Source organism: Euleptes europaea, chromosome 21 (genome assembly GCF_029931775.1).
Source record: "Euleptes europaea isolate rEulEur1 chromosome 21, rEulEur1.hap1, whole genome shotgun sequence".
In the NCBI taxonomy this organism is placed as follows: Eukaryota; Metazoa; Chordata; class Lepidosauria; order Squamata; family Sphaerodactylidae; genus Euleptes; species Euleptes europaea.
Genome location: NC_079332.1, coordinates 13,886,087 through 13,908,845, shown reverse-complemented (window position 1 = coordinate 13,908,845; position 22,759 = coordinate 13,886,087). Strand labels below are relative to the sequence as shown.

The 22,759-nt window shown below is 50.0% G+C and overlaps 1 protein-coding gene across 1 annotated transcript; it reads right to left on the bottom strand.

The window, feature by feature from the left end:
- Nucleotides 1-1,852: 1,852 nt before the first annotated feature.
- On the bottom strand, nucleotides 1,853-22,228 carry LOC130492451 (lysosomal alpha-glucosidase-like). Its single transcript, XM_056866200.1, has 19 exons — nucleotides 21,707-22,228; nucleotides 21,330-21,475; nucleotides 20,709-20,874; nucleotides 18,274-18,370; nucleotides 15,135-15,254; nucleotides 14,757-14,875; nucleotides 12,408-12,539; nucleotides 9,803-9,913; nucleotides 9,483-9,596; nucleotides 8,674-8,758; nucleotides 7,415-7,532; nucleotides 6,634-6,767; nucleotides 6,008-6,159; nucleotides 5,307-5,455; nucleotides 4,306-4,447; nucleotides 3,875-3,973; nucleotides 3,340-3,504; nucleotides 2,626-2,772; nucleotides 1,853-1,917 (listed from the first exon to the last, which is right to left on the bottom strand). The coding sequence occupies exons 1-19, from the start codon at nucleotides 22,226-22,228 to the stop codon at nucleotides 1,855-1,857; spliced, it is 2,781 nt and encodes a 926-aa protein (XP_056722178.1). The 3' UTR covers nucleotides 1,853-1,854.
- Nucleotides 22,229-22,759: the final 531 nt, after the last annotated feature.

The following is a 22,759-nucleotide window of genomic DNA, read 5'->3' as shown; positions in this document are numbered from 1 at the left end:
AGGACGGGCCGTGGCTCAGTGGTAGAACATCCGGTTTGCATGCCGAAGGTCCCCGGTTCAATCCCTGGCATCTCCAGTTAAAGGACCAGGCAGTAGGTGAGGTGAAAGACCTCTGCCTGAGACCCTGGAGAGCGGCTGCCAGTCTGAGTAGACAACACCGGCTCTGATGGACCAATGATTGGTTTTAGCGTATGGCAGCTTTACATATGTTCAACTCTCCAGGAACTTCCGGACCCACAGCTGGCAATAGTAATCTGACCATTCCCCATTTTTATTTACTTTTTAAACTTCCACATTGTCGAGAATCTCCTCCCCATAAGGTGGCCAGGTCCCTCTTCGCCACCGGTGGGAGGTTTCGGGGGCACAGCCTGAGGAGGGTGGGGTTTGAGGAGGGGAGGGGCTTCAATGCCATAGACTCCAATGGCCAAAGCAGCCATTTTCTCCAGGGGGACTGATCTCTATCTATCTGCTGCAGATCAGTTGAAATAGCGGGAGATCTCCAGCTAGTACCTGGAGGTTGGCAACCCTAACTCCTCCCCACACACACACTATTGAAGCGGAGGGTCCTACTGATGGACGACATGAAGCAGGGAGAATTTTTGCCCGCGTAGAAAGGGGACGGGGATTTAGTACAAAAAATAGTGCAGCCGAAGGTTTTTCTCCTTTTTTCCCAAGCGTTTTAACACGCCGTAGACATTCACGCTGAGGGTGAGTTCGGGCAACCCGGCCGCACCCCGACATGCACGCGGCCTGAGAGGGATGGACCGAGATTCCTCGCTGTGCGTTCTACAAGACTGGCGTCCCAAGTGACCGCTGCGGGGTTGGGACGGATCCGTCCCAAGGCACAACCTCTGCTTGGCCAATTTTGACCTCGCTGGAACGGGTGTGTGTGTGTGTGTGGCTCAGTGGTAGAGCATGTGCTTGGCATGCAGAAGGGTCCCAGGTTCAATCCCCGGCATCTCCAGTTAAAGGGACTAGGCAGGTAGGTGATGTGAAAGACCCCTGCCTGAGACCCCGGAGAACTGCTGCCGGTCTGAGTAGACGATACTGACCTTGAGGGACCAAGGGTCTGATTCAGTAGAAGGCAGCTTCCTATGCACTTTTTGGCCATACATTGCTAACAGCAATAATAAAAATATTCAAACATTAATATTAGGGAGAGGCTGTGGCTCAGTGGTAGAGCAGTTCACCAGATTCGCCTCCACCGCTCACGTGGAGGAGTGGGGAATCAAGCCCGGTTCTCCAGATCAGACTCCACCGCTCCAAAGCACTGCTCTTAACCACCACACCACACTGGCTCTCCACCTGAGATCCCTTAAACTAGAACTCCCTGCGTCTGTTTGCGTCCGGGCCTTCAGATGCAGCTAAGCCCTCTTTCCCCAACTGAGAGATGCACCTCGGCTACGGAACAGCCGAGTCGGCACTCCAGAAGGCACAAGTATATTGTGGTCGAGGGTTCCCATACAAAAATAAAATAAACTCTTACATCCCAAGAACTATAACCCGGCAAATGTGACTGACTCTTCTCCCTTCTGGACAACGCCACACAGCCCCGTCTGACACCCGGGGCAAATTGGGGGATGGCCGGCAACGCGCAAAGGAGGCTCGCAGGGTCAAAAGTGCAGAAGCGAGATGGAGACTTGGGGTGGGAAATGCACGAGCGGGCAGCAATGAGAGCCAGGGGGTCCCTTCTGGGCAGACGCAGGGAAGAGCGGAACCCTCGGCTTGGGAGGAAAAGCCGCCGAGACCCTTCTTGAGGCAGTCGCCCCGACCAGAAGAAGACCCTAGCAGGCACAGACAGTGCGACAGACCCCTGCTCGTTCACAACAGTGCGTTCGGACAACCAGGGCGACCTCACATCCATCGTATGGAGAATCCGTGGGTGAGGTTCAGCTGCAGGTTGCCCACGGAGAGAACCTGTCAAGAGAGAACGGGAAGTGGAAGTTGGTGGCGGAACTGGGGCGTTAGGACGCCTCCATTCTTCCACCACCTGGCAGGAAGTCTCATTGGTAACTCAGGGGCAATTACTCTGAACCCTGTGGACCAAGAGGGGAGGTCAGGTGTCCCTTCGCCTTATACCTGCAGTTAGGATCTTCGTAGATTAAAAAAGCCAGTTTCTGGGGTCCATCTTTTTGTGACATACCCGGATGACCTCTGCAGCATGGGGTGGTGCATGACATGGTCCCTTCTTCTCCACCCCTGTCCCCACCCCCTCTTTTGGGGGCTGCTAAGCTGGCAAAGGAACCGCAATCAGAGATCAGTGAGAGATCACTGAGAGATCAGTGTTGTGGCCAAGGAGTGGGGAAACCAATCCGGTTCGCCAGATTAGAGTTCGCTGCTCATGTGGAGGAGCGGGGAGTCAAACCTGGTTCTCCAGGTTAGAGTCCACTACTCCTAACCACTACACCTTACTGGCTGAGTGAAAATTTGCACCTTAGTCGAGCTAAATCTGGCCAAACTCTGGGATCCTATCTGGCCAGCCATGAAGTCCAGACAGCAGTGCAACACGAGAAATGGGATCCAGCTTGAAGAATCCAAGGTGGGTGGGACCAGCTTCAGGGTGGAAAGCCTGAAAAACCAACTAGGGTCTCCCAAGGGGAAACCGACGCCTTGACGGCTGATTACCTGGTTTGTCAAATAAGAGAAGGGCGCCTCCTTTCCATTGACGGTCACTCTCTTTGGCTCATCCCGGACCCCGTAGACAGTCAGTTCCCCCACGGTGACGAAGGTCGCTTCCACGTTGGAATGCAGGACGGTGGAAATGAAGGTGTTCTAGATGAACGGGGGAGAAGAAGCAGATTCCTAAGGGTAAGAGGTGGCACGGCTGGACAAAGGATAACTTGAATTTGCAGTGGCAAATTCATCCCCCCCTGCTGCCCATTACTGCGGATTTATGAATCCACCCTGTTCCCTGAAATATTTGGCTGGGAGACCAGATTGGGGAGATGAAGATCAAGAGATGAAGATCATGTTCTGTGTCCAAAATACAAAATTACATTGCAGGTTTCTGGAGCCTCAGTTTGCCTCAGGGCTCTGCACGGAAGGGACAGCTCTTTGACCTCCACTCAGAACTGGGTTCCCTGCTTTGTTACAGGAATTTCAAAGATGGGAAATCACGTTTCTCCTTTCAAAGCAAGGTGTGCAGATTCAGACAGCGAAACTGATTGGAAATTATTTATGCCAATAAAGGAGATTGTGATTGGGGATTAAGGGGTTGGACACTCTCTTCCGACCCTGGACAGCCCCAAGGCAAATTGAAGCTCCGCAAGCCCGCCGTTGGGCCTTTTACGGACTGAACAAATCGTCTCATCTCTTTGAGCCCTAAGAGGGCTCTCTTACCTGAGTGATGTTGAACACCAGGTAGGAATAGTCACCCTTCTCAAAGGTGTCCAGGCTCTCTCCGTCATCCCAGTAAAGATCTCCCCAGGCATTGGAGTTCTGCGACAAAGCTGCGATCAGGCGCAGGGGGTTCTTACGGCTCACTGAACTGGAGCTCGCCGGTTTCTGAGGGATAAAAGCCCAGCATTGCATGAAGTTTGGATTAGGCACCCCAAGGGCAGTCCTAGTCTCATGGGATGATAGGGGTAGAAATGGGAAGCGAAAGAGTCTGGTATCAACGGGGCATTTTGGGGCCACGGGGCAACAAGCGCCAGCAACATTGGTAATCGCCCAGGACACGACATGGGAGAAAGCTGCCACCCAGTCGGCTCCTGCGAAGAGGGACCCCACTGAGGCCTGCATTCAAATCCAAGCCCACCTCTTCACTCCCCTTCCCCCAATGACATCCCACTTGAGGCCACCAGAGACTCCACCAGGGGGACTGACTCGAACAAAAGTTCTGAGCCTTTTTGCTACGGCGGCGAATCCATCTCACCTGAGTTGGCAGGATGGTCCCCTCGCGGAGGTGCACGTTTATGTGGTCCAAAGGTGCTGCCATTTTCAGGTTCTCCCCGCTGCTGTTCACCAACGACCCCTGCAGGGGACAGCGAGAGTCGGAGCTGTCAAAGCGAGGCAAAGAAATGGAGAAAAAGACCCCCAGGACCCCGACTCTGACCGATCAAGTCCGGGGCTCCCCCCATCCACACAGGAACGGACGCCTCTCCCAGAACCGGAAGCAGGGGTGCTAGAATCGCCCCTGGGATTTGGCCAAAGTGAAATCCGACGTCCGTTCAGAAGGCCTGTCTCAAGCGAGGTCTCTTTAGGATTTCGAGGGGTGCTCAAACCCATTTCAGGAAGACGTTTAGGAAGGGGGACAAAGCAGAGAAGCCAGGCCAGCGCAGTCGAGCTGCGGGCCCGCCCCCTTACCGTGTAGTAATCGTACCACACTCCTCTTGGGAAGTAGCCAACCACCGAATCTGTGCCAGGATCCAGGACTGGGGTCACCAACAGTCCCCTCCCCCACAGAAACTGCTTGTCTATTGAGTAGGTGGACACGTCTTTTGGGAATCTAGAGTGGGGAAAAGAGACATCCCCGCATTGTTAACTTCCAGTTAAACAATCCTGAACTCATCAATGGTATTTCTAAGTATTCCTGGCTAGGGTTGCGAACTCTAAGTTGGGAAATTCCTGGAAATTTTTTTTTAGGGGGGAGAGCGCAGCCTTGAGAAAGCATGGTTTGGGGAGGGGAGCAATCTCAGAAAGGTATAATGCCATACAGCCCACCCTTTGAAGCAACCATTTTCTCCTGGGGAACTGATCTCTGTCATCTGGAAATCAGTTGTAATCCCAGGAGATCTCCAAGCACTACTTGGAGGTTGGCAGCTCTATTCCTGGCCCAAAGTTCTGCTTAGAGGTCAGTTTAAGAACTAATCAGAACCAGGGTGCATATGTCAATTTAAATGTGGGGGGGGGGACGAAATAGGGAGGAGAGGGACTGTCGCTCGCTGATAGAGCATCTGCTTTGCATGCAGAAGGTCCCCGGTTCTATCCCCAGCATCTCCATTCAGGGAGAGGTCCATGCCTCCGCAGTAGAACTTCTGCTTGGCCCTGAGCCTGGCATAGTTGGGGAAGGGCAGGGATTAAATAAATAAATTTTAAAAAATAGAAGGTTCCAGGCTCAATCCCTGGCATCTCCTGCTAAAAGGAACAGGCAGTAGGTGATATGAAAGACCTCCGCCTGAGATCCTGGAGAGCTGCTGCCAGCCTGAGTAGACAATATTGACCTCGATGGACCTAGGGTCTGATTCAGTATAAGTCTGCTTCATGTGTATGCTTGTGTCCTTTTCTATCACCGGACATGCTTTTTACTTAGGCCTGAATGACACTCACCTTTGCTCGAGCTACCCCACACAAGTAGACCAACTTACTCAAAAAACAAAGGTCGGGCGACGGTGTCACCTTGCAGGTGCGCCCGGTGGAAGAGGGAATAGAGGAATGGTAAGAGGGCATAGCGGGTCTCTAACGCCTCCTTCATGGCGGTCCGTGCCGCAGGGCTGAACACTGTCGGGTCCTGGGCCTGTGCGGAAGAGAGACCACTTCAGCAAAAAAGCAGGCGGGACAGTCCGAAAGAGGGGTCTGTACAGGGCATGTTTGGGGTAGGATCCTCCTCGTGGACAATCTTGCTATGCATAGCAGGGAGGTGAACTTGGGTCCCCTTTTTGGGATGAAGGCAAAGAAGCCGATGGTGTGGAGGTTGTGGGAAGCCCAGAAAGGGACGGGGGAGGGATGCTGGCTAGGCTTGTGGAACCGGAGAAAAGCCCTCCGCGGGCCGCATTTGGCCTGCGGACCACATGTTTGACACCCCTGGTGTAGGGGTTGCAAAAACATTTAAATAATTTGTTTCCTTCTGCACTAGTTCTTTCCTTGCCTTCGTTTATGCCTTGGTGCGGCCCCCTTCTTTCCCCCTTTTCGGGACATGTTTTGCCCAGCTGTTGAGGGGCGTCGATGGGAAAGCGCCCGCATCAGGGGTTCGTCGAATTCCCCGTTCAAGTTCTAATTCGCACACAAAATGTGTGCTCAAGCTATCCAATGTCCGAGGAAAGTGACCTCTTCTAGGTGGCGGAGGTACCTTCTCGTTCATGGTGTTGTGGTTTCGTGCGAATGGGTAGAAGGCGCCCAGCTGCGTCCAGCGAACGCAGAGCTCCTCTGAGGTGGAGCTCGAGAAGCCGCAGATATCAGCTCCGATCAGCGGGACTCCAAAGAGACTGAAGCTCAGCAAACCTGGGGGTGGGGGGGAGGCCGGTGAGGAAATAAAGGGAGCAAGTAGCCATGGTATCCTAGCGGGATGCTTGACTCCCAACATCTGTCTGCAAAATTCCAGCTAGAGTCAAGTCTGGTAGCATCTTAGAGACCAACAAGTTTTTTGGGGCGAGAGCTTACGAGAGTCAAAGCTCTCTTCATCAGATTGACGAAGGGGCCTTTGACTAGTGAAAGCCTGTAGCCCGGTAATCTTGTTGGTCTATAATGTTCTACCAGACTCGAATGTAGCTGTTCTACTGCAGACCAATGCGGCTACTCGCTGAAACTCTGCAAAATTCCAAATTCTCAAGCCTATACCCGTTATGGGGACCTCACACCTCTGGCAGGAAACCCAGGACAGAACTGGGGAATGGGCTTCCAGCTGGCCTATGTTTCTGGAGAGCTACACTCCAAGTGTGAGGAACACCAAAACATATGCATGATGTAGGTACAGACCTGGGATTGACCAGAACATGTCCTTCCAGTTGCTTCGGTTGTCTCCGAGCCAGTGCCCTGAATACCTCCCTTGGCTAGGGAAGGTGGAGCGCGAGATGACAAAAGGTCGTTTCCCTCGGATTTTGATCAATGCACTTGAAAGACAGGAACAGAGAGTGCGTGGATGAAGACCCTTCAACTGGAGGTCTATCAGCACAAGGGTCTCCTCTAGGAGAACGTTGGTCTTCTACAGAAGTGACAAATCATAGAGGAGTAGAGCCCCTGCCATGAAGTGAAGCTTTAAGAAGTGTTGTGAGAACCAAGCCAGACCATGTCTTGCCTCTGGTAGGGCTCCAGGGACAGGAAGTCAGCAAGCCAACCCTTGTGGGGGTAACATCTCCCCTTTGTAGGCCTCCAGGAAGTGAGCAACCATCTCTGGTGGAGGCAACCGTTCCCCTTTGCTAGGCCTCCAGGGATGGGAAGTGAGAAAAACCATATCTCTTGTGGGGGAAACATCTCCCCTCTGGTATGCCCACCCGGGACAGGAAATGAGCAAAACTATCCCTTGTAGGGGCAATATCTCCCTTTTGGTAGGCCTCCGGGGACAGGAAGCATCCCTTGTGGGGAGGGGCAACATCTTCCTTTGGTAGGCCTCCAGGGACAGGATGTGACCAGACCATTCCATATGGGGGCAACGTCTCCTCTGTGGTAGGTCCACCAGGGACAGGATGTGACCGAACCATCCCTCGTTGAGGAACATCAGAGGTACACCTTTCGGCAGGTGCGTGCAGGAGCCGCTTACCTGGCGGTGGCTTTGGCTTCCATCAGCCCATAGAGGCTGTGGAGGTTGTAGTGCTCGGAGGTGCTTTGCTTGGCTGAGGCACAGATCGTCTTGGCCGAAAGGGAGCCTCCTACTATGGCTAGAGGAGAAGAAGAAGAGTTGGTTTTTATAACCCGCTTTTCTCTACTGTTGTGTGTGTGTGTGTGAAGTGCCGTCAAGTCGCAGCCAACTTATGGTGACCCCTTTTTGGGGTTTTCATGGCAACAGACTAACAGAGGTGGTTTGCCAGTGCCTTCCTCTGCACAGCAGCCCTGGACTTCCTTGGTGGTCTCCCATCCAAATACTAACCAGGGCTGACCCTGCTTAGCTTCTGAGATCTGACGAGATCAGGCTAGCCTGGGCCATCCGGGTCAGGGTTCTCTACCGTTAAGGAGTCTCAAACCAGCTAACAATTGCCTTCCTCTTCTTACAACAGACACCTTGTGAGGTAAGTGGGGATGAGAGAGTTTGGAGAGAACTGTGATTAGCCCAAGGTCACCAGGCAGGCTTCATGTGGGTCCATTCATTCATTCATTCATTCATTCTCTCTCTCTCTCTCTCTCAGCCTAACCTACCTCACAGGGTTGTCGTGAGGGTCAAAGAAAGGAGGGGAGAGACCCACCTATGCCAGCCTCTTGGATAAAAGTGGTTAAGAGCGGTGGTTTGGAGCGGTAGAGTCTGATCTGGAGAACAGGGTTTGATCCCCTGCTCCTCCACATGAGCAGCAGACACTAATCTGGGCAACTGGATTTGTTTCCCCACCCCAACACACAAAGCCAGCTGGGTGACCTTGGGCTAGTCACAGCTCTCTCAGCCCCGCCTACCTCACAGGGTGTCTGTTGTGGGGAGGGGAAGGGAAAGGTGGTTGTAAGCTGGTTTGATTCTTCCTTAAGTGGTAGGGAAAGTTGGCATATAAAAACCAACTCTTCTTCTTCAAATAAATAAATACTGGACGTCGAGGTGGCGGGTGATGAGGGGGTTGTACAGCGTACCGTCTCTCAACGAGGGCTGGTCTGAGGACCGAGACCAGCATGACACGTTGTCCTATTCAGGGACTGCTCCCTCGCCAGCCACTGAGAGGAGCAATCCTAAGGAAGTCTACTCAGAATCTAGTTCAGGGGCTCACTCCCAGGAAAGGCAACTTAGGATGGCGCTAAACTCGTCGGAGACGTTAACGGTCAAAGCTCCCCGCCAAAGTGCAGAAGCCGTCCTTGCAGAGTTGACGGGATCTCCCTTCTTACCGGGCACGTAGGGCGGCCGATCCAGTTCCCCTTGGGGACAGCCTTCCTGGGATCCGTCCATGAAGTCAGACGGCTCGTTCATGTCCTGAGCAAAGAGATCAAGGGGGGGTTAAAAGGGCCGGCAGTTCAAATGGCCACTCTTCCCTCCGACGGGGGTCAGTTAGTGAACACCAGCGGATCCTGCAGCCGACAGGGTCATCCTAAGCACAACATTTTGATTTCCCAGAGAGCAAACTGAGCATCTTCTGCCACAGGAGGTGGAGCCAGCCACAAAACGGCGGCTGCAGCTTATTTTTAGTCACCCAGTGAAGACCCTTGTGCTGTGGTGGCAGCAGCTGCCAAAGCGGCCTTTTTAAAAATCTGCACAGCTAATCAAATCTCCAATGGCTAGTCAGAAGCAGAGCTGGGCAAAAGCCCCAACGACTTTCTAAAAAACACTTGACAGGCCCCAGAAAAGGTGTCTGCGGGTGCCCATGGGCGTCCCCTTGGAGACCCGTGTGATGGACAGTTATAAAATTAAGCATGAAGTGGAGAAAATGGAAAGAGAAAATATTGTCTTCCCCACTCCCACTTAAGGCTTCAGCCTCTATGCCTTGTTGCTCCAGAGGACCTGGTTTGGCCACTGTGTGAAACGGGATGCTGGACTAGATGGATCTTCAGTGGTCTGATCCAGCAGGGCTCTTCTGAGGTTCCGGTCTCCCATGTAAGGTGCTGGAAAGTTCTGCCGCAAGGCTAAATCATTCCCAAGTCCAAGTCATCCCCCTGGGCCGCCGAGACACCCTCCCAAGGAAGGCATGAACAACACTTACGATCCAAACGCCGTCAAAGGGGACGAGGGCGTGGAAACGGTTCAGGTTCTCCAGCCACCACTGATGAGTGTCCGGGTTAGAGAAGTCAGGGTAAGCCGTGAGGCCGGGCCAGACCTAGGAGGACATTAGAAGACACAGTGTGTCGGTAGGCAAGACGCAGAGGGAGCCGTCGAACGCAAGTTCCATGCCAGAATGCAACACCCGTTTGTCCCGGCAGAATTTCCTGGGTTTTTTAAAGAAGTCCTTAAGAAGGCTAAAAAACAACAACAACAACCCACTGCCTAAAATCACAGGTCAAGGTGCGCTGACTTCACTCTTACCTTCCCTATCAGAGGTTTCCCTTGGGTAGTGTTGATGAATATTCCACGCTTCAAGCCTTCGTCATAAGGCCAATAAGAACCTGGGGGGGAGGTGCTACTGATCCCGGGGTCCTGTAAAAGGGGGAGATAAAACCATGTCGAAGAGAGTACACGCCCAGCAGGTTTTTTATTCAGTCCAGAATTCTAAGATCTGTTCACGGGACTTGGGTCAGCTGTCCCAAGGGGGAAGAAAGAAGAAGAACAACCAAAAAGCAAATATCCTACTAGATTATCGCAAGCCTCTTGGGTGAGCCTTTTTGAGCCTACGGGTCCCTTTGGCATTCCGACACAGCGTGGCGGGTGAGAGCCATCGTGGTGTGGTGGTTAAGAGCGGTGGTTTGGAGTGGCGGACTCTGATCTGGAGAGCTGGGATTCCCCACTCCTCCTCATGAGTGGCGGAGGCTAAACTGGCGAACCGGATTGATTTCCCTGCTCCTCCACATGAAGCCAGCTGGGTGACCTTGGGCTAGTCACAGCTCTCTCAGCCCCACCGACCTCACAGTCTGTCTGTTGTGGGGAGGGGAAGGGAAGGTGATGGTAAGATGGTTTGGTTCTTCCTTAAGTGGTAGAGAAAGTCGGCATACAAAAACCAACTCTTCTTCTTCTTCTTTTTCACAGCTCAATGCTCTTTGCTTGGAAGCAAGTCTCATACTGCTCAGGGAGACTTGCTCCGAAGTAGTAGACACAGAATAGCAAATAACAGCAGCGTAGCCAAAAAAGCTCTTTGGATCTTGGGTATTTTTTATAAAGCTAATTTCAGAGGGGAGCCATGTTAGTCTGCACTATAACAGCTGGATCCCAGTCCAGTAGCAACGTAGAGACCAACAAGATTTGGGGGGTGGGGGCACGAACTTTCAAGAATCAGATCTCCCTTCGCTGGATATAAAACAGAAGATCGGACTCCCCGGTTGTATAGCACATGGTATTATCGAAACCGCCCTGACTTGGATGGCCCAGGCTAGCCTAATCTCGTCAGATCTCAGAAGCTAAGCAGGGTCAGCCCGGGTTAGTATTTGGATGGGAGACCACCAAGGAAGCCCAGGGTTGCTATGCAGGGGAAGGCACTGGCAAACCACCTCTCTTAGTCTCTTGCCATGAAAACCCCACGCCATAAGTCGGCTGCGACTTGACGGCACTTTACACACACATTATCAAAACCACACACACAAAAAAGTAGCAATCGACACACACACACAAAAGTAGAAATCGGCCACAGAAAAAGTAGCAGTCAGCACCCACAAAAAAGTAGCAATCAGCACACACAAAGAAGAAGAAGACAAACTACAAACAAGTAGCAATCAGCACACAGGAAGGGTAGGGTTGGAAGGCACTTATTCCAGCCACCTTACTGAAGCCGAACAGCTCTGATTCAGCGATGGAAAAGGAATTCTCCTGGGATGCACCCCTCCTCAGTGAATGTTGCCTTGAGTTTTGTGAAGGAAGACCGATAAGAGGCATATTCTATCAAATAATGTGTGGGGTGTAGAGGGTGTCTCTGCTAGGAGCTCCAGAAATTAAAAACAGCTACACTGGTTCCAGAAAGAAGAACCTCAGGGCGATACAAACCACCCACAAAATCACAAAATCACACAAGGTTGGAAGAGACCACAAGGGCCATCCAGTCCAACCCCCTGCCACGCAGGATCCCACAATCAAAGCACTCCCGACAGATGGCCATCCAGCCTCTGCTTAAAGACCTCCAAAGATGGGGACTCCACCACCCTCCGAGGCAGCGCAATCCACCGTCGAACAGCCCTCATTGTCAGAAAGTTCTGCCTAATGTTTAGGTGGAATCGCCTTTCTCTTAGTTTAAATCCATTACTCCGTGTCCTAGTCTCTGAAGCAACAGAGAACAAGCTAGTTCCCTCAACAACATGACATCCCTTCAAATATTTAAACATGGCTTTCGTGTCTCCCCTCAACCTTCTCGTTTCCAAACTAAACAAACCCAACTCCCTAAGTCTCTCCCCATAGGGCATGGATTCCAGACCTTTGACCATTCTGGTCGCCCTCCTCTGGACACGCTCCAGCTTGTCAACATCCTTCTTAAATTGTGGAGCCCAAAACTGGACACAGTATTCCAAGTGAGGTCTGACCAATGCAGAATACAGTGGTAGTATTACTTCCCTTGATCTAGACACAATACTCCTATTGATGCAGCCCAGAATTGCATTGGCCTTCTTAGCCACCATATCAGACTGTTGACTCATGTTCAGTTTGTGGTCCACTAAGACTCCCAGATCTCTTTCCCATGTACTGTTGTCAAGTCAACTATCCCCCATCCTGTACCTGTGCCTTAAGTTGTTTCTGCCTAGGTGAAGTACCTTACACTTCTCCCTATTGAAATCCATTTTATTACTTATGGCCCAGCTCTCTAGTCTATCAAGGTCATTCTGAACTCTGACCCTGTCCTCTGGGGTATTAACTACCCCTCCCAACTTGGTGTCATCTGCAAATTGAATTACCATGTCCTCTATTCCATCCTCCAAGTCATTTATAAAAATGTTAAATAGCACTGGTACCAAGACAGACCCCTGTGGCACTCCACTGTGGCACTCCACCCTACCAGAATCATCACGTAGCGCTGTCCATGCTTGTGTAGGTCTTCTACCATGTGGGGTAGTGTGTCAAAGTTCTGGGCGTCCGTGGTGAAGTCCCGGTAGCTATCCATGTAGTCGATGTCGTTCCACTGTGCGTCCTACCAAAAACAAACACACCCAAAATCAAACTAACCAAAAATGACAGACCTCTTTGGCGCAGAATGATTTCTTCGAGTGGTCAAACCCGATGACTGGTTTCCTAGGCTGGGTGTCATATCTAGTTTTTCCAGGGCTTGCGGGAAAGGGGGAAGTTAGGACCCAGAGGAGGCTGAGCCAGTTCCTGACAACTTGTGGGCGGGGCTATACTGCGGTGAGTATAAAAGGGGAGATATTTTCCACCAAAAGCTCAACACGGTTGCCAACTGATTGAGCAAACGTCAACTGCAGAAATCAGCGTGTGAAGCTTTTCCGTCGGCTGGGCGTCTTGTTACATATCTAATCCTTATCGCCAATTTATAACATTCCATTATTACAGTATTCATCAATAGCTGTAGTTATTGAAATAATTTATATGCCGCCTCGTAACCAAAAGCTGATGAGGCAAATAAGAGAACTGGGAAAAATTAAATTAAATTAAAAAAATAGTTACTAAAAAAAAAAAAAAACCCAGCAAAATGCCAGGAAAATAAATTAGTAAACAGAAACAGATAAAGATAATATAAAACTATTCACACACACATACCTTTATTGGCATAATTACAATACTTTAGCCAATGACCGAAGCAGGATATAAATACAGCACCCTTTAAATTAGGGATTAGTAATAATCCCTATAAATTATGATTTACAAAATATACTAGTTCAAAACAGTTTTAATCTTCAGCACCTCAGCAAGAAATTGGCCTACCATCGCCGTTATTTCAGGGATCGAGTCATTCAAGAGAAACTGGCATTTCAATTTGTTGTTCAAAGATCTTTTGGTAGCTAATAAAGCAGACAATAGTTTATAAAACTATTCAAAAAAATAATTCCACATGTATAACAAAGGAATCACACGAACAGCTGAACAACTATGCCTCTATTGGGATAGATCATGATTGAGCCTGAAGAGGAGAAGACTGAGAGGGGCTATGAAACCATCTTCAAGTACTTGAAGGGCTGTCATAGAGAGGAGGGTGCCGAGTTGTTTTCTGTTGCCCCAGAAGGCCAGATCAGAACCAACGGGTTGAAATTAAACCAACAGCGTTTCCGTCTAGACATTAGGAAGAATTTTCTAACAGTTAGAGCGGTTCCTCAGTGGAACAGGCTTCCTCGAAAGGTGGCAAGTGCTCCTTCCCTCAAAGCAGAGGCTAGATGGCCATCTGTCAGCAGTGCTGATTCTATGACCTTAGGCAGATGATGAGAGGGAGGGCATCTTGGCCATCTTCTGGGCATGGAGTAGGGGACACGGGGTGGGGTGGGGGAGGTAGCTGTGAATTTCCTGCACTGTGCAGGGGGTTGGACTAGATGACCCTGGTCAAACCAGCTGTTAAAAACGATGCTACCCTGGGCAACATCTGCAAATCACACCTCTGTTAAGCACGCTGGGGAAGCAGAACAGTTTGCGTTGGAGTCACCCTCGGGCAAAGCAACCTCCACTTTCTTTTACAGGAACCATCACTCCCTGTCTGACATGTCTGAAAAGGTCAATTCTTGGTACCAGCTTCCAACCATCTACCTCTCTTTCTCTCTGAGGGTGGAGCTTTCTTTCTTTCTTTCTCTTTCTTTCTTTCTTTCTTTCTTTCTTTCTTTCTTTCTTTTTCTTGCTTGCTTGCTTTCTCTCTCTCTCTCTCTGTTTTTCTGTCTCTCCTTTTGTCTTTCTGCCTCTTTCTTCCCTTCTTTGTCTGTCTGCCTCTTTGTCTTGTTCTTTCTTTTCCTATCTCTTTCTCTCTCTTTGTTTTTGTCTCTCTTTTTCTTTCTGCCTATTTCTCTCCTTCCTTCTGTCCCTCTTTCCTTCTCTCTGTTTTCTGTCTCTGTCTGCCTTTCTATCTCCCTTTCTCTTCTCTCTCCCTTTCTCTCTCCCTTTCTTTCTTTCTTTCTTTCTCTCTCTCTTTCTCTCTCTTTCTCTCTTTCTCTCTCTCTCTCTCTCTTTCTGTTTTTCTAACTCTCCTTTTGTCTTTCTGCCTCTTTCTTTCTGCCTCTCTGTCTTGTTCTTTCTTTTCTTATCTCTTTCTCCCTTTCTGTCTCTCATTGTTTTTGTTTTTTCTTTCTGCCTATTCCTTTCCTTCCTTCTGTCTCTCTTTCTTTCCTTCTCTCTCTCTCTGTCTGTCTCTCTTTGTTTTCTTTCTGTCTCTCTTTCTGTCTGCCTTTCTTTTCTCTCTCTTTGTCTTTCTTACCTGGGGAATTTGATAATTCCGCAGGGTCTTTACGACCTCCCAGGTCTCATTGCTCGTTCCATATCCCCAGCGGCAGAGGTGGAATCCCAGCGCCCAAAACGGTGGCATGGCTGGAAATCCTGGAACAAAAAAGGAGGGGATTGAGCACACAGGCCGACGGTTTAAGAAAAGCCTAATTCCCATCAACTGACGCTAGGCCCCTCATGGGGTTAGTATATCTGAGTAGGGTTCAAATCCCGCCTCAGCCATGGAGTTTATTGGGTGACTTCGGGCCGCTCGCACTCACTCTCGGCCTAGCCTACCTTGCAGGGTTGTCAGGAGGATAAAACGGAGGAGGGCAGAAATACGCACTGAGCTCCTTGAGGGAAGATAACTCACCAATCACTTGCTGGTACTGCTGCGCCACCAAGTTGGGATCCGGTCCCAAAAAGATGTAGAAATCTAGAATGCCCCCAATGGTTCTCCAGGTGAGGGCAGGTGCGGGCTGGAGAGCCACCTCTGGGCAAAGAACACAAGAGCACCAACATTTCAAATCACAAATCACAGCCCCGCAGCACTAGAATTCTGACTTGGAACTGCAGAGATTAAACATCTTTTAGGGTAAAGGTGAAGGTAGCCCCCTGTGCAAGCACCGGGTCATTCCTGACCCATGGGGTGACGTCACTTCTCGGCGTTTACTAGGCAGATTTTGTTTGCGGGGTGGTTTGCCAGTGCCTTCCCCAGTCATCTTCCCTTTACCCCCAGCAAGCCGGGTGCTCATTTGACCGACCTCGGAAGGACGGAAGGCTGAGTCAACCTTGAGCCGGCTACCTGGAACCAACTTCCGTCGGGATCGAACTCAGGTCGTGAGCAGAGCTGGGGACTGCAGTACTGCAGCTTACCCCTCTGCGCCACGGGGCTCCTAGAACATCTTTCAGAAGCATCAAAAGATCACCCTGTGGCTCACACCATGAAAACACACACCATAATTCATTGTTTGGAAGAAGGGAACTGGTAGAGATCAGCTGTCTTTTTTAGAGTGGGTTATGCAGGTTGGTCATGGCCAGTCCTTGGATGGGAGACCACCAAGGAAGATGGGGTTATTATTAAAGGTCAAGCCTTCCATCCTTCTGAGGTCGGTAAAATAAGTACCCAACTTGCTAGAGGTAAAGTGTAGATTACTGGGGAAGACGATGGCAAACTACCTCGTGGGGTTGCCTACTTCCAGGTGGGGCAATCAAACAAAACTCGAATTCTAAACAAGTAGTTAAACAATCACAAAAGCACTACTGGCAAAAAAACGCACAAAATTGATATGCCAAGTGAATGTATTTCAAAACTTGTATCAAAAGTTGTCACACAAGTATACAATACTTATAACCAAAGCATTCCAGCCATAGTTACAAAAGTGCAAGGTGCAAATTATTCAACAGGTAAAGTTCATTACATATAAATGTCACTTAAGTACAATTCATATATTTTCTTTTTTGATATCAAATAAATGCATAGTCCATAGTTGCCAATATTATGGGTATCCGGTAAGTTGTCCCATTTCGCAGCAGCTTCTTCAGTAAAGGCAAATCTATGATAATATTTCATGGAACATTTGTTCTGTAAAATACATATATCACATTTACCTAATTGCATCATAACTTTCAGGTGGGGCCTAGAGACAGGGCTGCCAGCTCCGGGTTGGGAAATATGTGGAGAATTTTGGTGTGGAGCCTGCGGAGGGCAGGGTTTGGGGAGGGACTTCAATGCCATACAGTCCAATTGCCAAAGCAACCATTTTCTCCAGGTGAACTGATCTCTATCGGCTGGAGATCAGTTGTAATAGCAGGAGATCTCCAGCTACTACCTGGAGGTTGGCAACCCTCCCTAGAGATCTCCTTTTCTGGATATGCCAGGGACAGACCCTGGGATTTTTTCACATGTAAAAAGTGTTCTTAACTACAACTGATGCAATGGACTCCCCACAGCAAATGCATGAACATTGCAGGGGGACGGGTCTCTTTCCCCAGGGATTTTTCCAAGGCTGTGTGCACGCAAAATATTTGAACATACACTGTGTGTGTAAAGTGCCGTCAAGTCGCAGCCGATTTATGGTGACCCCTTATGGGGTTTTCAAGGCAAGAGACTAACAGAGGTGGTTTGCCAGTGCCTGCCTCTGCGTAGCAACCCTGGACTTCCTTGGTGGTCTCCCATCCAAATACTAACCAGGGCTGATCCCACTTAGCTTCTGAGATCTGACAAGATCAGGATAGCCTGGGCCATCCAGGTGAGGGCGAACATACACTCGGGAAACACAAATTCTGAATTAAAAAACCAAACATATATTTCTTAAATTGCAAATATATCTGAATGCATTTGCTTTATTGTTTCCTTTTTTCTGGCTCCTACTCATCACATAGTTGTTGAAGATTTCCTCATTGCCTGCCTCCCATCCAAGAACTAACCAGGGCCGACCCTGCTTAGCTTCCAAGATCTGATGAGATCTGGCAAGCCTGGCCCATCCAGGTCAGGGCAGAGACAAACAGGTGGTTTTGCCATTGCCTGCCTCTGAGTAGCAACCCTGGACTTCCTTGCTGGTCTCCCACCCAAGTACTAACTGTGGCCGACCCTACTAAGCTTCCGAGACCTGATGAGATCGAACTAGCCGGGACCATCTGGGTCAGGGCATACCTAAAGCTGCCAACTTATTTATTTTTAATCAGCAACACTCCGATGCCCTTACATAGCAGAAACAGAAATTCATAGCTCATTCCGAATCACTTACTCCCGGGAGTAATCACGCTTAATTCAGCCGGGAAGTGCAGATGCAAGAAGGCCGTCGGCCTCCTGCTCACCTACGGACCTTGCTTTGCAGAAGAGCTTGTTCTTCAGTGACCGGAGAGCATGCCCTAAGGTCTCTCCTGCCTTTGCAGTTCCTGACCTCACTGGCAAGCTTGGCCTGTTGGAGGCCTGTCTGGTTGCTGCCCCTGCTCGCAGGCTGGAATCCTGAGACTCTCCTCATTTATCTCTCTCGCTTTCTCGCTCTCTCCCTCCCAGCTGTTTGACTGTCTCTGGGTTGCCAAAGGGCAAAGACCTCAGAAGGGAGGGCCAGCGAAACCCAACCATCGGAAGGTGCCAAGTGACCAGCCTCCGTGGCCGAAAGCCAGCAGCCGTAGCCTGCGGTTCAACCGCTCGGCAATTGCTAAAGAGGCAGGAAACAGATGTCTCAGCGCCAGAAAGAGCGCTCGCCCGCCTCGTTTCCCTCTGTCGCTTCTCGGCCCCCGCATTCCTGAGGTTACGGGGCCAGAGCTGCATTGTCAAGTGGCTTAAATCCATGGGATTACTCGAAAAACACCACCCTGCGGGATGCAAGGTCTAGTGTCACCCTCTGTCGAGGCTGTTGAAAAAAAAAAAAGCAGGGGTCTTGCATAGGATCTCTTGAACATTCAGGCTGAGAAATGATGAGATTCTCCCATGCCTATGATTGGTGCCCATTTCCCCCTCTCCCCCCCTTTTACTCCCCCAAACACACAAAAGAAAAACACACCCATCGTGTTGCTATTCAACAGGAAAACTCCATGGGCGCTTCCACCGTTTTCCATTACCAGGTAAAACGGGTGAACACCATATAAGTTGCAGGAGTCCTGGGGGGGAAACAAAACAAAATAGTTTTACATAAGAACATAAGAAAAACCCCGCTGGGTCAGACCGAAGCCCATCCAGTTGTAAGTACGTAAGAAATGCCATGCTGGGTCAGACCAAGGCCCTTCAAGTCCAGCAGTCTATTCACACAGTGGCCAAGCAGGCCTCTAGGAAGCCCACAAGCAAGACGACCGCAGCAGCATTATCCTGCCTGTGTTCCACAGCACCTAATATAATGGGCATGCTCCTCTGATCCTGGAGAGAATAGGTATGCATCATGACTAGTATTCATTTTGGCTAGTAGCCATGGATAGCCCTGTCCTCCATGAACATGTCCGCTCCAAGATGGTAGCCATCACCACCACATAAGAACATAAGAAAAGCCCTGCTGGATCAGACCAAGGCCCATCAAGTCCAGCAGTCTGTTCACATAGTGGCCAACCAGGTGCCTCCAGGAAGCCCCCAAACAAGATGATTGCTGCAACATTGTCTTGCCTGTGTTCCACAGCACCTGATGTAATAGGCCTGCTCCTCTGATCCTGGAGAGAGTAGGAATGCATCATTAGTGTTCATTTTGACCAGTAGCCATGGATAGCCCTCTCCTCCATGAACATGTCCACTCCCCTCTTACAGCCATCCAAGTTGGCAGCCATCACCACAGCCTGGGGCAGGTTGTTCCACCATTTAACTATGTGTTGTATGAACAAATACTTCCTTTTCTCCGTTCTGAATCTCTCACCCTCCAGCTTTAGCAGATGACCCCACGTTCTGGTATTACAAGAGAGGGAGAAAAGCTTCTCCCTGTCCGCTCTCTCCACACCATGCATAACTTTATAAACCTCCATCATATCTCCCCTTAACCGCCTTCTTTCTAAGCTGAACAGCCTTAAGTGTTTCAACCGCTCCTCATATGATAGCTGATTAGATGTTACTAAATTCCTGATCTGACTCTGTATATGGCAATTTCGTATGTTCAACAAGGGGCTGCAGAGATACGATCACTCGGGTCGGGGTCACGGCTCAGTGGTAGAGCCTCTGCTTGGCATGCAGACGGTCCCAGGTTCAATCCCCGGCATCTCCAGTTAAAAGGATAAGGCAGTAGGTGATGGGAAAGACCCTGCCTGAGACTCTGGAAAGATCCTGCTAGCCAGAGTAGACAAGACTGACCTTGTTAGACCAAGGGTCCGACTTAGTAGAAGGCAGCTTTGTGTTGGGAGTGGCTATGGCTCAGTTGGTAGAGCATCTGCTTGGCATGCAGAAGGTCCCAGGTTCAATCCCCCAACATCTCCAGTTCGAAGGATCACATGAAGCTGCCTTATACTGAATCAGACCCTGGGTCCATCCAAGTCAGTATTGTCTACCCAGACTGGTAGTGGCTCTCCAGGGTCTCAGGTGGATCTTTCAGATCACCTGGTCCCTTTAACTGGAGATGCCTGGGATTGAACCTGGGACCTTCTGCACGCCAAGCAGATGCTCTACCACTGAGCCACAGCCCCTCCCCAATACACATGATCACATACTGAATCAGACCCTTGGCTCTTCAAAGTCAGTACACACAACACACAACACAAGCCTTTATTGGCATATAAAAGAAAGAACATACAGTTGTGTAAAACTGAGCACAAATAAATAAAATTGGATAAAACCATCCCAAATCAGCCATAAAGGAAAGCTACACACCATTCACGATACCAGATTGCTAGCTGTAAGAACCTTGCCACTGATTCAATTATTTTCGGGTTTTCTGTGGTCATAAGATAGTATGTCCTTATTTCTCCAGAGAGCCATTCCCTGTTTATGAACAGTGGGTCAATGAATTGGGATCGGCTACAAGCATAAAAGCAACAATTGAAAAGGACATGCACAAGGGATTCAATTTCACCATTCCAGCAGGGGCAAACTCTGTCCGCAAATGGGATTTTATTAAATCTTCCATATAGCAAGGCGGAGGGTAGTGCATTTAGCCTGGCAAGCATATATGCTCTACGCTGATGCGGTGCAGTGAGACACGTAAAATGTCAGTATTGTCTACTCAGACCGGCAGCAGCTCTCCAGGGTCTCAGGCAAAGGTCTTTGACATCACCTACTTGCCTGGTCCTTTTAACTGGAGATGCCGGGGAGCGAACCTGGGACCTTCTGCATGCCAAGCAGATGCTGTACCACTGAGGCCATGTGAAAGAACTTTGCCTGAGATCCTGGAGAGCTGCTGCCAGTCTGAGCAGACAATACTGACCTTGAGCGACCAAAGGTCTGATTCGGTATAAGGCAGCTTCATATGTACATATATACAGTAAGCATGACTGCATGTATCTAGACTTGGCAATTATGCATAAACAGTACCGTGGGAGGGATATCTCGGGCCCAGAAGGTTAAGGTGTTCCACTCCAGGCTGTGGAGGAAGTTGCTCTGGTGTTCCCCGAGCCCGTACAGGAATTTGGAAGGCAGGAGAGTCGAAATCTGGAGGAACTGATCCGCAAAGAACAAGGGTGCCACAGTTGTGTTTATCCTAGAGGAGAGGGGACGTTAAGCGGCGACAGTGTCTCTTCTAGAATCCTAAGAATGCCTTCCCACCTAAGTTTCTAGTCCTCACGCCTGTTTTTTTTTTTAAAGAGATCGGAAAACACAAGACAAGGAAGGCTCACTTCCTACTGGCATTTACTTACAGTTGCCAATGCTGGGTTGCGCAATTCCTGGATATTTAGGGTTGGGAGGCAAGGGTGGGGTTTGGGAAGGGGAGGGCCTTCGGTGGGATATATAATGCCATAGAGTCCACCCTCCAAAGCAGCCATTTTCACCAGGGGAGATGATCTTTGTAGTCTGGAGATTGGTTGTAATTCTGGGCCCCGCCTGGAGGTTGGCAACCCTATCTGAGCCCCCTCCTCAAAGAAGGGGATAGCTAAAGGTAACCTGATCTATTTTGCTGTTCAGAATGCATTAGATAAAGAGGGGAGAGGGTCTTACAGCACAGCTCCTGAAGTCCGGCGCTTCACAATCAACCCAAAGGGGTCCTTGGAGAACTCCACGGTGTACACAGGATTCTCCGCTCTCTTCGTCACCCGAGGAACGTCAATTGGCACTTCGTACCGAGGGCCGGTGGCATCGGTAATCTGCAGAAAAGAGACCACCCGCAAACCCACTCAGGTCAATGGAAAGAATTAGGAGGACACACCGAGGGTTTCTTTTTGCGGGAATACATAAAAAGTGCGAACAGTGGTTTTTTTATAATATTTTCAAACACTTAGTACATCGCTGGGAATACCTAGTGCGGTAACAGCCATGGTTAAATGAGAAACGTGGCGGGGAAGGGGGATGTCAACCGACCACAGAAAATGACTCACTTTGACATGCAAGCGGGTGTCCGTTTCAAACTCCACCGTGAGCTGCAGTTTCGCGACATCCCTCGGATAATAAGCTTTTGTCCGCCTGGTCAGGAAGCCCACCACCCCCAGTTGCGTTGCATTAACGCTCCCCAAGGCGTAGCTGGGGAAATCTGGGGGGTAAAAGCACCAAGGGACCCCCCTGGCGCTGCCCGAGGGGCGGTCGGTTTCGACGAAGCAGCACCCCCGCTTCTCGCAAAGCTCTCTCGTCACCACAGTGTCCCGTTCCGGGTAACAGTCAAAGCGCAGGTTTTCGGGGACAGAGGCGCACTTCGTCAGGAGGGGCACGAGGTGCTGGCTCCACCAAATCTGGCCGAGAACCCAAACAGTCACCCCGCTGAGCAGGCCGGCGACCATCAGGAGACCCCCACCCATCCACCACGCTGACAGCTTGTGGTGGCACAAAGGGTTCTCGTCAGCAGCTTCGTCCCCCGACTCCGTAGTCAGGGGGTCATCGGCGGCCAGCTTCTGATAGGATTTCATTTTCCGTGTGCTGGATGAGAAAGAAGAAGAAGGAGTTGGTTTTTATATGCCAACTTTCCCTACCACTTAAGGAAGAATCAAACCGGCTTGCAATCACCTTCCCTTCCCCTCCCCACAACAGACACCCTGTGAGGTAGGTGGGGCTGAGAGAGTGTGACCAGCCCGAGGTCACCCAGCTGGCTTCATGTGGAGGAGCGGGGGAACCAACCTGGTTCACCAGATTAGCCTCCGCAGCTCATGCCGAGGAGTGGGGAAACCAACCCGGTTCTCCAGATCAGAGTCCACCGCTCCAAACCACCGCTCTTAACCACTACAAAACACTGGCTCTCCAAACGTTTGAACAATGACTTCCTTTATTAAAATACGGCGAACAGCCAAACATCTACCGAAGCATATACAAACGATGATTTCCAACAGCCCAAATAAAAATACAATAAAACAAGAGTTATTATAATACATTTTAAAGAGTTTTAAAATACATTTAAAATTATAAAATAATTAAATTAAACCACATTAAAAAATAACACCACC

What these genes read in the sequence shown, in the direction of transcription:
- LOC130492451 (XM_056866200.1), bottom strand. Translation starts at nt 22,228, where the DNA reads ATGAAATCCTATCAGAAGCTGGCCGCCGATGACCCCCTGACTACGGAG. An exon ending in GGAATTATCAAATTCCCCAG is followed by an intron (nt 12,540 to 14,756) that starts GTAAGAAAGACA and finishes TGTTTTTGGTAG; the next exon opens with GACGCACAGTGGAACGACAT. An exon ending in AGCGCTACGTGATGATTCTG is followed by an intron (nt 9,914 to 12,407) that starts GTAGGGTGGAGT and finishes CCCCTTTTACAG; the next exon opens with GACCCCGGGATCAGTAGCAC.